At 34.9% G+C, this 13,696-nt stretch overlaps 1 protein-coding gene across 1 annotated transcript; it reads right to left on the minus strand.

The window, feature by feature from the left end:
- Positions 1–2,131: 2,131 nt before the first annotated feature.
- LOC106130346 (muscarinic acetylcholine receptor M3) lies at positions 2,132–13,256 on the minus strand. Its single transcript, XM_060945884.1, has 5 exons — positions 13,177–13,256; positions 8,636–8,765; positions 5,374–5,564; positions 3,933–4,229; positions 2,132–3,830 (listed from the first exon to the last, which is right to left on the minus strand). The coding sequence occupies exons 1-5, from the start codon at positions 13,254–13,256 to the stop codon at positions 2,132–2,134; spliced, it is 2,397 nt and encodes a 798-aa protein (XP_060801867.1).
- Positions 13,257–13,696: the final 440 nt, after the last annotated feature.

Consider the following 13,696-nt stretch of genomic DNA (forward strand, 5'->3'; position numbering starts at 1 on the left):
AGGTATGGTATCATTCTCGGTGTGAACACACCCTTAGAAGCATCCAACGATATCCACGGGAAAAAGTAGGTGGTTCTATTCTAGATTATCAGGAACTACATGGTACAATAATGCCGGTTCTGTATTGATATATCACTGTCACCTTTTACGTTATTATGTACAGAATATATAGCGGGTTTCACCATAGAATTCGCAATAATATATGACTATCGAAGTGGTGTACGTAACAATAATACGTATGTGTCATGAAATAGCGCTGAAAATTGCGTGCGATGTGAGTAAACGGATATAGCACTTTGTAATTATAGTTTTAAATACAAATTTGCTTACCTGCTGTCTTATATTATTTCGATTTCTATGAGTTTTACATATTTTTTTAAAAGATATATATTGTTCATAGACTCAATATAATCTAACTACTATTTATTTCACTCTTGTCTTTCATGTTGCCAACTTATTCATAAATAATAGCATATAATTGTTTATTTTTAATTTTATACAATTAACTACTCGCACGTAAATAAAATTTACATGAAATTGCATTTTAAAAGGGCTAGTATTTATATGTTAACTATATATTTATATATTGACTATATAGATAGATCAAGGATAGGCTCAACAATTTTTAATAATTCCTCACAACTAACATAAAATTCGATAAACTAATGATAATATATACAAAGTTTTATAAAATACAATATAATATTGATTTTATGCAAAAATTAAAAACAACAGAATAACATATAACAATAAAGACGATAACAACAAATAATACAGAAATTGAGCAATCATTGCTTTGGAAAAACACTCAATATTTTAATAATACTGATGAGTTCAATAAGAAACTAAATACACATAAAAATTTAGGCCAGCACTGTTGATAAGTTAAAATTATTATTAAGTAATTGACTACATAGAAGTAAAACATATAGAAGGAGTATAGTCAAACAAGGAATTAAATATGCTTATATCATTTTTTATCGGACATGTTTATTCAGAAACGATATAAGTGTAAATTTTTGCCATTTCAGTCAGAACCCTAAAAATATGAAGGTATAAATCTCTTCCAAGACAAAATATCATGACGGATTAGTCTGATTAAATCAATTGGTTATTGGTATATTTCTATTGAATTCAAAGCGAAAGGCAAATCTAGCGTAAGGAAGTATTTATTTAGCCATCCAAATTTGTTCATTATTAATATTTATTCAATTGTATTTTATTATCGTTTGAATTATTGGACGTAGATACTCCTTCTACATTTACATAACCATTTTGTTTTACTTTTTAGATTGACTATAGCTATAACGCTTAAAAACTTTCACTGGGCTCATAGTTGAAAGGTTTTAAGCGTGTTTTTTCTATTTTGTTAATGTGACAAAAAGTAAGGTTGAATATTTGTGATATTCTTTTGCACTAAGTAAATAAATAAATGCACAAAAATAAGCCAACAGTTAACGTGTATAATTAACAGACAACAATAATAAAGAAGTCTTATTTTTTTTTCCTCAATAAACATTGTGTTAATACCATTTTCAAAAACAAATTGTTTGTAAATAATAAAAGCCTTACTTTTTGTCACCGCGTACACATTTTTGTATTTCAATTTAATTTATAATTAGTCTACCATATAAGGGTACATCTATAGCTGACTTTACGTATATCTCAACAACGTATATTTTTACATGTCTTTGACGTCTTACAGAGCAATTTATTTGGGAATTTCATTTCCTATTCTTAACGTTACTATATATTTTATTCTTAACAAGAAATATAAAGAGACTTTAATATTTTAATACAATCTAACGCTTATTTACACAATCTAACAGATTATTGTCAGTTCTGAACTTTAAGGTCAAATAAAAATATACAACGCACCTACTTATTTATTTACAACCACCAAAACTTTGCTTTCGAGCTGAAAATTCGCTTTACATTTAATACATTATACTACACAGATAATTTCCTTAGTTAATCATTTCTATACATCAAAAGCATACGATGCAACGTTTAAATTTAGCAGTATTGTCTTATCAATAGCATTTGAATACGATATTCAAATTGTGTGCGTAATTTTTCTCGGACTTTCTTGGCGTCGAAGGTATTACGCTTACCGTCCGACATACATGGACTAGGTGATGTGGAAATCTCCCCGTAAAAGCCTCGTGAAGGTCTTTTTGAATTGTTGGTTAGCTAACGCATAGCAAAACGGATTTATTGGACTATTCGCGTAACATAAAAAGTAAGAAAACATGTAGATATGTTTGTTTATGCAAGGCGGATCTGTGCAAAAACCCTCGACTAAAGCCAATATGTGGTAAGGTGTCCAGCAAATTACGAATGCTCCTAAAATAAACGATATGGTTCTAAAAGCCTTTCTAGCTCTATTTTCCGATTTAGATTTCTGCCGGCCTATACTTGGGAATAACCCGTCTCGTTTCGAACGTTTAACTTTTAATTTTTTTCCTATGTTTTTGACGAACTCTTTCTTGGAGTCGCCGCGGCCTGACCCAGTTACAGCCGTGCTCGAAACATCACTATTCTCTACAGCCGGACTCACTGGATTTAGTTTTAATGGGGAGACTTTTGCGTCCGCGGTTTTGGCCGGTTGAGGTTCATTATTATTGGAAGACGACGATACAAGGGTAATAACAGGCTTTGATCGTTCCCCTGTAGTTAAACTTACCTCTGTATTTACTTTAATTGGTTGCGGAGGAGAATAATTTGATTTTGAGGTTGGAGGTTGACTTACTTTAGCTTCCGCAGTGGCTCTTATTAGTGCGGCTTGTAACAATGAAGTGTTTGTGACATTACTTGAGTTATGTGTTGGAGGAGATGGCGGTTCAGTATTAGTTGGAAACGTCACTGATGACGGAGGACTTTCATATGTGGGTGAGGCTAAAATTACGGAGCTCTCATCCATATACCTTAAATCAGCACCATCCATCCCTACAAGAACATCATAAGATGTACCATCACCTTTTACAACTCTTACAGTTCTAGTTCTAGATGATTCTGATTGTGAAGGTGGACTTTCAGACACTGGAGGGCTACACCTGAACTCAGTTGGTGGAGGTATTATCCTTTGAGCAATAGTGGTTGACACCTCTCTTTGATCGGACGGCGTGGCTATACCTGATGACATAGGAGATATTAGACTAGCAGTTGATAAGGGAACAACTGGCACAGCTGAAACTCCAATATTATGGGATGATTCAAGATTGTCGGTATCAAGCAAACTCTTCTCGGATATTTGAGACAGTGACGATTTAGGTTTATCAAGCTCATTCTTAAATGTTGGTGTTTGCTTTAAGTCAGTTTTAATCATCATTCCACCGTTCATACGCATATTGTTAAGTAATTGTAATGCACCAGTTTGCATCACTAAATTAGCCACCGACGGTCGTTTCTTTATATTTGTTTGTGTTGTACTTTCATCATCTGAATCAAAAGCGGGACTACTAGACCTCTCTGCTTCGACTTGATCTTCCTTCTTATCTGCATCAGACTCAGCTGTTGTTGATGTTCCAGTTGCAGTGGCACTGCTTTTGTGAGCAGATGATTTTTGACTAGAATTTGAATCGGTGGAACCACCTAAGTTTAGTAGAGGAGCTGCTAAAGACCCCTTTGAAGTGGAATCTTTCCGTACAGACTCTGACACCTTCATTTGATCTTCACTAGAAATAGTGGCTTTAGGCAGTCCCGAAGTACCCGCTGCCCGTCCAGCCATACCTGTCATAAAACCAGCACTTAATGCAACCATTGACTGCATTTTCCTTTGTTTTGCCTCACTTTTCTTTTGCATATCATAAGCAGTCTTAAATATTCCCGCATACAATACGATTAAAACGAAAAGTGTTGTCCAATAATACCCTATAATTAAAGCTGTATTGAATATTGGGTCTTTCAGAAATTGTACGGCGCACTCGCCTTCTTGTAAATCTCTATATCCTACGAAATGTTCCCATCCGAATATAGTCGTAAAAAACAATAAGGCTGGTATTATCCACGTTATTGTAACCATCCAGATGACTCTGTTTTTTGTCCGCCATGCCCTATATCTGGCTGCTATTTTGACGCTGCAAAATCGGTCAACGGTTATGAGTAATACGGTGTATTGAGAGACGAGACATACTGTGTAGTCGACAGAGAGCCACAAGTCGCAAAGTAGAGGCCCAAGATGCCAATATCCTTTTAATACGTAGTCCGTGTAAAAGGGGATCGACAAACTGTGGACAATGAAAGAATACACCAAACTAAATAAGATTTTAATATGTAAAAGGAAACTTGACTAATGCTAACTTAAATATATTATTTAGAATATATTATATTTTATTTAGAGTATATATTATTTAGAAATTTAATGAACAGTAGATATGGATAAAGTTTCAAAAATTCTTACGTAAAACAAGTACCGGACGAAAGTAAATAACATACATATTATTTCATAAAAAAAACAATCTGTGTAGTAATAATATAACAAGGAATCATTTCATTAGGTATTATAATTTTGTTTACCGGTGTACTATAAATATTTGCCGCAAATAAGCATAATGAATCATTTATAAACTGGCCCGAAAACGGATTTGTGCGGCCAGATTCCCGAATACATTTCTGATTCTTTGTTCATGTTTAATTTAATATATTTGATGAATAAATGAATTACATTCAGATAAATAACATTAATAATTAACAACCCACTGAGCTAAAGTTATTTGCGTCAATATTCGTTTCACAAATATTCACTTGAATTCGTTTGGATGTCTTCATAGATACGATGATTCGGTTCATTGAATTATGAGATTAATTAGTGGAATGACTACGGAATGCAATTATTTGAGTTCGATTGAGATTAAGACGATCTTGAATGACCTAGTTTTCACCTTATAATTGTCAAATGTTCTAAGTGGAAAGGTAGATAGATATAATTGTGAAAATTTCGTGATTAAAATCGTTAATTAATGAGATAAGACATCCCTTAAGATAAATTGTAAGATTGTGGGGAACAAATAAAGATGTTATACTTTGACTTAAAATCTTGCAAAATTAGCTGCTTAATGTCTAAAATATAGTTATACTTGAATAACTTTTTACCATGTCAAATCACACAGTATAAGTGATTCTTCTATTATTTCAATGCCTTAACTCTATAATATATTAGATCAGAATTATGTTATTTCCACTGCATTGTCTAGAATCACAGCTAAATCATGCCTCGTACATTATCTACCATTGGTAATTTTCATTCATTTCATTTCATTTGTAGGCTACAGAAATTGAAAAATACAGCTCAAAATACTCTATTGTGTCCGTATCAGGTCCATAGAACTGCAATATAGTTCAGTCATAGAGATTAAAAAAGATAAGCAATACTTCTTACCTATCAACAGGTCAGTAGCTGCAAGTGAAGCGATGAAGTAATTACTGGGCTGGCGTATAGTCCTGTCCACTAAGAAAGCTAGAAGGACGAGCACATTCCCACTCACAGTGAGAAGAATAACCAGCACTAGGCACGTGGCGAAGATGGAAGCCAGCCAGAGGGGAAACGGCGGCAGAACTGGTTGCTGGGGACAAAATAATGTTCTACAGTTTTGCAATGTGTACAATACAATACAAATTATATTTTTATTGTACATAAAAAAAATGCCGTGTGGTTCCCGAATGCCGTGTGGTTCCCGGCACCAATACAAAAAAGAATAGGACCACTCCATCTCTTTCCCATGGATGTCGTAAAAGGCGACTAAGGGATAGGCTTACATACTTGGGATTCATTTTTAGGTGATGGGCTAGCAACCTGTCACTATTTGAATCTCAATTCTATCATAAAGCCAAATAGCTGAACGTGGCCATTCAGTCTTTTCAAGACTGTTGTCTCTGTCTACCCCGCTAGAGATATAGACGTGACCATATGTATGTATGTATGTGTATAAAAAAAAATGTGTAGTAGCAACATCCATTATGAATATGTTGAGCAAAGGCGGATTTATCGCTAAGAAATCTCTTCCAGCCAACCTTTGGGTAGTGAAAAGTAAAAACCTGGAACCGGGTGGGCAGCATAGTTAAAAGATGTTTTAATACACATACGATTAATGTCGCTTATAGTATTACGAATAGAATGAAGCATTCTGAACTCCCGATATTTATCATGGTCTGATATTTTTATATATTACAAAGTTTGGGTCATGGCCAAAAGGCTCTGTTTCCCTTCCAGAGAGGTAGATGATATGTAAAATCTTTCAAAAGGTAAACCAATACACTTGTGCCGTGTGGTTACCGAAACTGTAGGATAGGAACAGTCCATATTTTTTTCCATATATCGTTAGGGAATTTGACCAAGTTCAGTCACAATGGGCAAAAATAATTTGGTTCCCTGTCTACTTAGGTCACAAAGGTCAGACCTGCTTTTTAGAAGAACTCAACATCTTCTATATTGAGAACGCAACCAGGAAAAACACCAAGAGAATTATGATCGCGTCCAAGATAAACAATCATAAATATAATTATATCTAAAATCGACGAAGATGATATGGAATCTAATATCATACAGGTATCTATTTCCATCTAGCTGAGATAATGCCTAGAATCCCCGGCTCCATTAGGTAAACTAACATAGTCTAGCCTACAACGTGTGCACTTTAAAACCTCTATACCTGCACGGCCCGTCGTCGGCTTATTTATATTCTGGCCCGAAAATATGTCGTTTATTTGGTTTAAGAATAACATTATTTAAACTTCTCTCATAAATAAGTAACGATCTACCACTAAAAGATATTTAAGAATAATAAAAAAATGATAAAAAGTGAACTCATAATGAAATTTATGACAAAGAATAATGAGGAAAATCGACCCGAAACAGAACGGGATTACATCGGAAAAAGAAAGAGATAATGATATTATTAATCAAAAATATATGCAAAAAATATCAGAGAAGTCGAAGTTGATTGACCAAAATTATTTGTATTTGGCCATTACATACTCACTTTACCTGATTTTATCTGAGCTTTAAACCGAGATAATAATAAGTATAAGCAATGAGACTGATTGGTCACTAATGCTTAACCGATAAAAATAAATATGCCCATGGAATTAATAGGATGTCCCAAGTCTGAAAAAATATGGGTCTAATAAGCGTTGTGCAAAATTAACCCATTATTGATTTTATGAAATGACTGTAAAAACTTACAAAGTTTTAATGCAAGTATATTCTTATGTTTTCGCCGATAAATTTATAGGCCCATCAGTCTAAAATTTTGCTTTTTTCTAATATTTTTTTATTTATTTATGCAAGTAAAATGTACAACAGGTGGACTTAATGCCATTAGGTATCTTTCAGTCAAACCTTTGGACCAAACTGAGTTACGTAGGGTGATGCGATAACAGAAAAAAAAGAACTACGAAAATGTATGACAGGTAAATAGTGCTTGATTTAGGTCGAAAGTAAAAAAAAAATATTCAATATAAATTTAACGGGACAGGATATCAATAATCGTGCATAGCTATGTCTGAGTCGATAATAGTCTAGAATCGATTAGCTACCGTAGCCCGTTTCAGTGTACGGCTATGAGTGAAATGAGTGCAGGTATTCTTACGACTTTGTCAGACAAATGCACATACATAGATTTATTAAAATTGTAACTGACAGATGTTTGTACTTGAAATGAATGAATGAGAATGTCCAAAATGCGCTATTTAGTACATTTAACTATGCTGTATGTTTGTGCTCGCATCACGCAAAAACTTTTGCTCTAATTTGTTTTTTTTTCTCGCATGTGTTTGGCTAGTCCAACTAAAAAATTGGTATACAATCATTTCTCACCCACTAAGGATAGATACAGGGGTCATCTTTTTTATGGAGATTATCGGTAAACTATTAGTCACACAGATTTAATATTACGTCGGACGAAATCGCGGGCAACGGCTATTTCTTTTGTTAACTATATAATACCCGCAGCTTCGTCCGCATAAACGAAAATGTCTTTTTTATTAATTTATATCGGCCTTTTGTCTTCATGAAGTGAAAATAGACTGTACACACTTATTTACATGCAAATTAAACATAAACATACGATTATTCAAATATATACGACTGTTCAAATGTAATTTTAAATTTCTTGCTTTGTCTCAACATTATTTCTCAGCATTTTATTAACGCGTAATTTTCGCTGCTCGTGAAATATTTCCTGGTACCAGGTCTGTGATATTTCTTTATTGTTTTTGAAAGAAAATGGAACAGTACAAAACAGGTATTCTTCTTATGAATAACTGGTTGTTTCTCAACTCTTGTAAGAATTCAAATAAAGTTTGTAAAGATCTCATCTTTAGAAAAACTGAAACGAACATGAAAATTGTGTATGCATCTTGTTTAGGTGATGAAGTATAAATTAACAGCAATATTTATATTTACTACTTACTCTGAACTAAAATAATTTTAAAAACAATATCAGCTAAATTAGAACAGCCGTTCTTGAAAAAGCCAAACAAACGAACAGCAATATATTTTGAATAATTAAAATACCTACGCAGTGTGATATAAAAAAAAAGTTTAAAATGTATCAAGTTTCATAATTTAAATTTGAATTTGATTAGTTCCATCGTTCGAATATATTAAGATTAAAAAAAAAAAAAAAGAACTTACTGCTTCCCCGTTTATGGCCAGTATGTTTTCTAGCGTGCTGTTGAAGTAGTAGACGTCGGTAAAGTTCGTGTTGTTGTGGCATTCGTGGTAACCAGACGACAGGCATGGCCGACGCATCTTCTGAAGTTTCCTATGAAAAAAGAAAAGTGATTTTCGCTTGAACTTAATTAGTTTTAGTTAGCTATTTGACTTGATTAGTTCGAATACCGATGGTCTAAGGCATTATGAGGCTTACTTCTCTGAAGACGACTTTAGGGTGCACCTATTGACCATCTGTGATGAGGAATTAATAGTACCCTATATCCTTTCGATCTTCAGACTCTTTAATTATTTATACGCAGGATATCAATAAGATTAGTTCAGTAGAAAACGCGTGATGAGTCAACAAACAAATAAACTTAATTTCGCATTTATAATATAAGTTGAGATTTTGAATAAAACAACTTCTCTTTTACTGTATCATCACGTCAACATTTCAAGGCTGTTGACTCTGTCTACCCCGGAAGGCATGTAAACGTGTTGATATGTATGTATGTTATCGAAAATGTGGGTCAGTATTTCAGAAAAAAAAAACGAAGAATAAATCGAAATTAATGAGAAAAATTTTCGTTTCAAATCCACGGTCTCAAGTTTCACAAAAGGCCTTATATTGTTTGTGAATTTATCTCATCAATCTTACGATTATTTGACTGCAAATAATTGGTAACTGAAGCTCACTGTCTTATTGAGGACATTCATTCATATAATCACGTCTATATCCTTTGCATGGCAGACAGAGTTAGCAGTTTTGAAAGAATGACAGGCCACATTCAGCTAGGCTTAATGATACAATTGAATTTGAAAGCTTATTAAGTACAATATAATTAAACTGTAAATCTATCTTTATATATGTAAAAGTAGAAGCTGACTGATTAAAAAATTAAAAAAAAGGTTTGAAATGGGCTATCGAAGTATGTTCCAAAACACTAAATTTAGTCTAAAAACCGCTCAGTTTGTGTACCGTGTGGTTCCCGGCACCATTATAAGAAGGAATAGGACCACTCCATCTCTTTCCTATGGATGTCGTAAAAGGCGACTGAGGGATAGGCTTATAAACTTGGGAATCTTCTTTAAGGCGATGGCAAAGAAGCAACCTGTCACTATTTGAATCTCAATTCTATCTTAATGGTTAACGTTGGCTCTGTCTTCCCCGCAAGGGATATAAATAAATAAATAAATATATACGGGACAAATTACTCTGATTGAGTTAGCCTCGAAGTAAGTTTGAGACTTGTGTTACGATATATTAACTCAACGATACAATATTTTATAATAAATACTTTTATAGATAAACATCCAAGACCCAGGCCAATCAGAGAAAGTTCTTTTCTCATCATGCTGGATTCGAACCCGGGACCTCCGGTGTCACAGACAAGCGTCTACCGCTGCGCCACAGAGGCCGTATAGACGTGATTATATGTATGTATGTATAATCCAAATTCGTCTAGGTAGCGTACGCAGTTTGAAAATAGTGGATTGCGAGCCATTGTTACATTTCAAATCTCGAATCGCATTGTACAAAGTTACAATGGTTTATTGTACTTTTCTGAAGTGCTTTCCACAAATATGACTGTGGCTGTGAAACATTGTGATTGAAGCCGTTATTTTATGGCGGGAAAAATTTTTATGGCGGAAAAAATGGCGGCCGCGTTAGTTATGGACGTTTTTAAATAAATGTTCAGTTTTGTCGTTAACTACATATATACATACATATGGTCACGTAAGAAAGAGCCAACAGTCTTGAAAAGACTGATAGGCCACGTTCAGCTTTTTGGCTTGATGATAGAATTGAGATTCAAATAGTGACAGGTTGCTAGACCGTCGCCTGAAAAAAGAATCTCAAGTTTGTAAACCTATCCCTTAGTCGCCTTTTACGACATCCATGGGAAAGAGATGAAGTGGTTCTAGTCTTTTTTGTATTGGTGCCTGGAACCAGGGTAAGGCTTATAAACTTGGGATTTTTTTTAGGCGATGGGCTAGCAACCTGTCACTATTTGAATCTCAATTCTATCATAAAGCCAAACAGCTGATCATGGCCTGTCAGTTTCTTCCGGTCTGTTGGCTCTGCCTACCCCGCAAGGGATATAGACGTGATTATATGTTTGTATGTACTACGAATTCATATCCAATCTGCGACCCAAGTTTGATATCGCCCTATCATCGTCTGTTGGCTGAGGGCAAAGTTTACGGTTTACGATAACACTCTCGTAAAATTGTGATCATTTCTATATTGACCTCGGATTTGTGATAAATTTTTCCTTGATTATCTATCCTACTAATATAATAAATGCGAAAGTTTTTGAGTATGTCAGTATGGATGTTTGTTACTCTTTTACGCAAAAACTACTGAACCGATTACAATGAAATTTTGTATGTAGGTAGCTGAAGACCCAGAATAACATATAGGTTACATAACATATAAGGGATAGTCTTATAAACTTGAGAGTCTTCTTCAACGCGATGAGCTAGCAACCTGTCACTATTTAAATCTCTATACATACATACATATCATCACGTCTATATCCCTTACGGGGTAGACAGAGCCAACAGTCTTGAAAAGACTGAAAGGCCACGTTCAGCTATTTGGCTTAATGATAGAATTGAGATTCAAATAGTGACAGGTTGCTAGCCTGTTGCCTAAAAAAGAAACCCAAGTTCGTAAGCCTATCCCTTAGTCGCCTTTTACGACATCCATGGGAAAGAGATGGAGTGGTCCTATTCTTCTTTTTTTGGTACCGGGATCCACACGGCGCTTAAAATCTCTATTCTATAATTAAGCCGACAGCTGAAGGTTGCCTATCATCCTATTGTCTTTACACGACTGTTGGCTCTGTCTACCCCGCAAGGGATATAGACGTGATTACATGTGTATGTATATCATAAACATAGCTGTTTTACCAGCATTTCTTTATAAATGTGAAAGTTTATTTAGAACGGTAACTTTTGGGTCCAAACGTTGTTAAAACTTTTCTTCTAAACATCTTTGTCGAGTTATTTATGGAAGATGTTTCAGGTAAATAACATTCATTCAATAAATTTACTAAAATTGATTGACTGATTATAAGGGAACAAGGAATTTAGAAAAAATAACTGACTATCCCGAAGGACGTCCAGAAATTATGTCATGACGTCTACACACTTTATAAGGTGCTTAGTCGTAGTTTGACTAAATATTATACATACATACACGTACAAGCGCTGACAGCATTATCTTGTAATAATGTGTGAATCTACTTTAATACAAACATACATATGGTCACGTCTTTATCCCATGCGGGATAGACAGAGTCAACAGTGTTGAAAAGACTGAATGGCCACGTTCAGCTATTTGGCTTAACTATAGAATTGAGATTCAACTAGTGACAGGACTAAATATTATATCTTCCTTGAATATTGTTAAGTTTTTAAAGTTCATTCATACATTTATCTAATCACATCTATTTCCATTGGGGGGTAGCCAGAGCAAGCAGTCTTGAAAGTCTAACAGGCCACGTGCAGCTGTTAGGCTTAATGATAATTAAATTTAGAATAGGACCATCTCATTCCCATGGACGTCGTAAAAAGCGACGAAGGGACAGTCTAATAAACTTGCGACACTTTTTCGATGACCATGGAAACCATTTGAATTTTAATTCCAGCATTATGCACGAACGCGGCCTTTCTGCCTTTGCAAAACTGTTGGCTCTGTCTACCCCGTAAGGAGTAAATCCGTGTTTAGAATAGAATAGATTTATTTTCAAAATTGGATAGGTACAAGGTATCACTTATTGACGTTACATCACTTAAATCTAATTATAACAACTACCGCTTCCAAAGCGCATGTGTAGAAGAAGCGGCGGAACAAACTACACTGTAGCATTTTCATCGGACGTCAATTAAAACAAATATAGATCTCTTAAATCTAAATCGTGGAAGAATGCACATTGTCTACATTAAAAAAACATCTGCCGTGTGGTTCCCGGCACCAATACAGTGCCATGTGGTTCCCGGCACCAATACAAAATGCTGTGTGGTTCCCGGCATCAATACAAAAAGAATTGGATCACTCCATCTCTTTCCCATGGATGTCGTAAAAGGCAACAAAGCCTTAGAAACTTGGGATTCTTTTTTTAAGCGATGGGCTAGTAACCTATCACTATTTGAATCTCAATTCTATCATTAAGCCAAATAGCTGAACGTGGCCTGTTAGTCTTTCAAAACTGTTGCCTCTGTCTACCCCACAAGGGGTAGAGACTGTATAGTGATTATAAGTATGTATGTGCCTGTTCAAGTCAGCATTTTCATCGGACGTCAATTTAAACAAAAATAGATCTCTTAAATCTAAATCGTTGACGAATGCACATTGTCTACATTAAAAAACTAGAATGAAATCAGGAATGTACATACATACATACATACATATGGTCACGTCTATATCCCTTGCGGGGTAGACAGAGCCAACAGTCTTGAAAAGACTGATAGGCCACGTTCAGCTGTTAGGAATGTATGTAAACAAAACTAACCATTGAGTGATAAAACTGGTTCCGATCGTAAATATCGGGGTAGACCGGTTCAAGTCCACACTCAGCTCCGTGGAGTTCATCGTGGCAAGGCAATTTATTGTCTATGTTTTCACAGCGACGACGTCGGCTACGTACGCATCTGTAACAAAATGGCCGCTGTTATTTTTTTTTTATTGTGACAAATTACACAGATTGAGTTAGCCTCAGAAGTAAGTTCGAAACTAGTGTTACGAGATACTAACTCAACGGTACTATATTTTATAATAAATACTTATATATATAAACATCCAAGACCCAAGCCAATCAGAAAATGTTCTTTTCTCATCATGTCCTGGCCGGGATTCCAACCCGGTGTCACAGACAAGAGCACTACCGCTGCGCCACAGAGGCCGTCGTTATTATATCTTACTACTCGTAGATAGCTAGCCTATATGTTATTATATATTATGTTACCTAGGCCTCTTCTTCCACATGGAAACCCTATCAATCCCGCGGGAACTCCGGGATAAAAAGTAGCCTA

This window comes from Amyelois transitella, chromosome 9, assembly GCF_032362555.1.
Source record: "Amyelois transitella isolate CPQ chromosome 9, ilAmyTran1.1, whole genome shotgun sequence".
Taxonomy (NCBI): Eukaryota; Metazoa; Arthropoda; class Insecta; order Lepidoptera; family Pyralidae; genus Amyelois; species Amyelois transitella.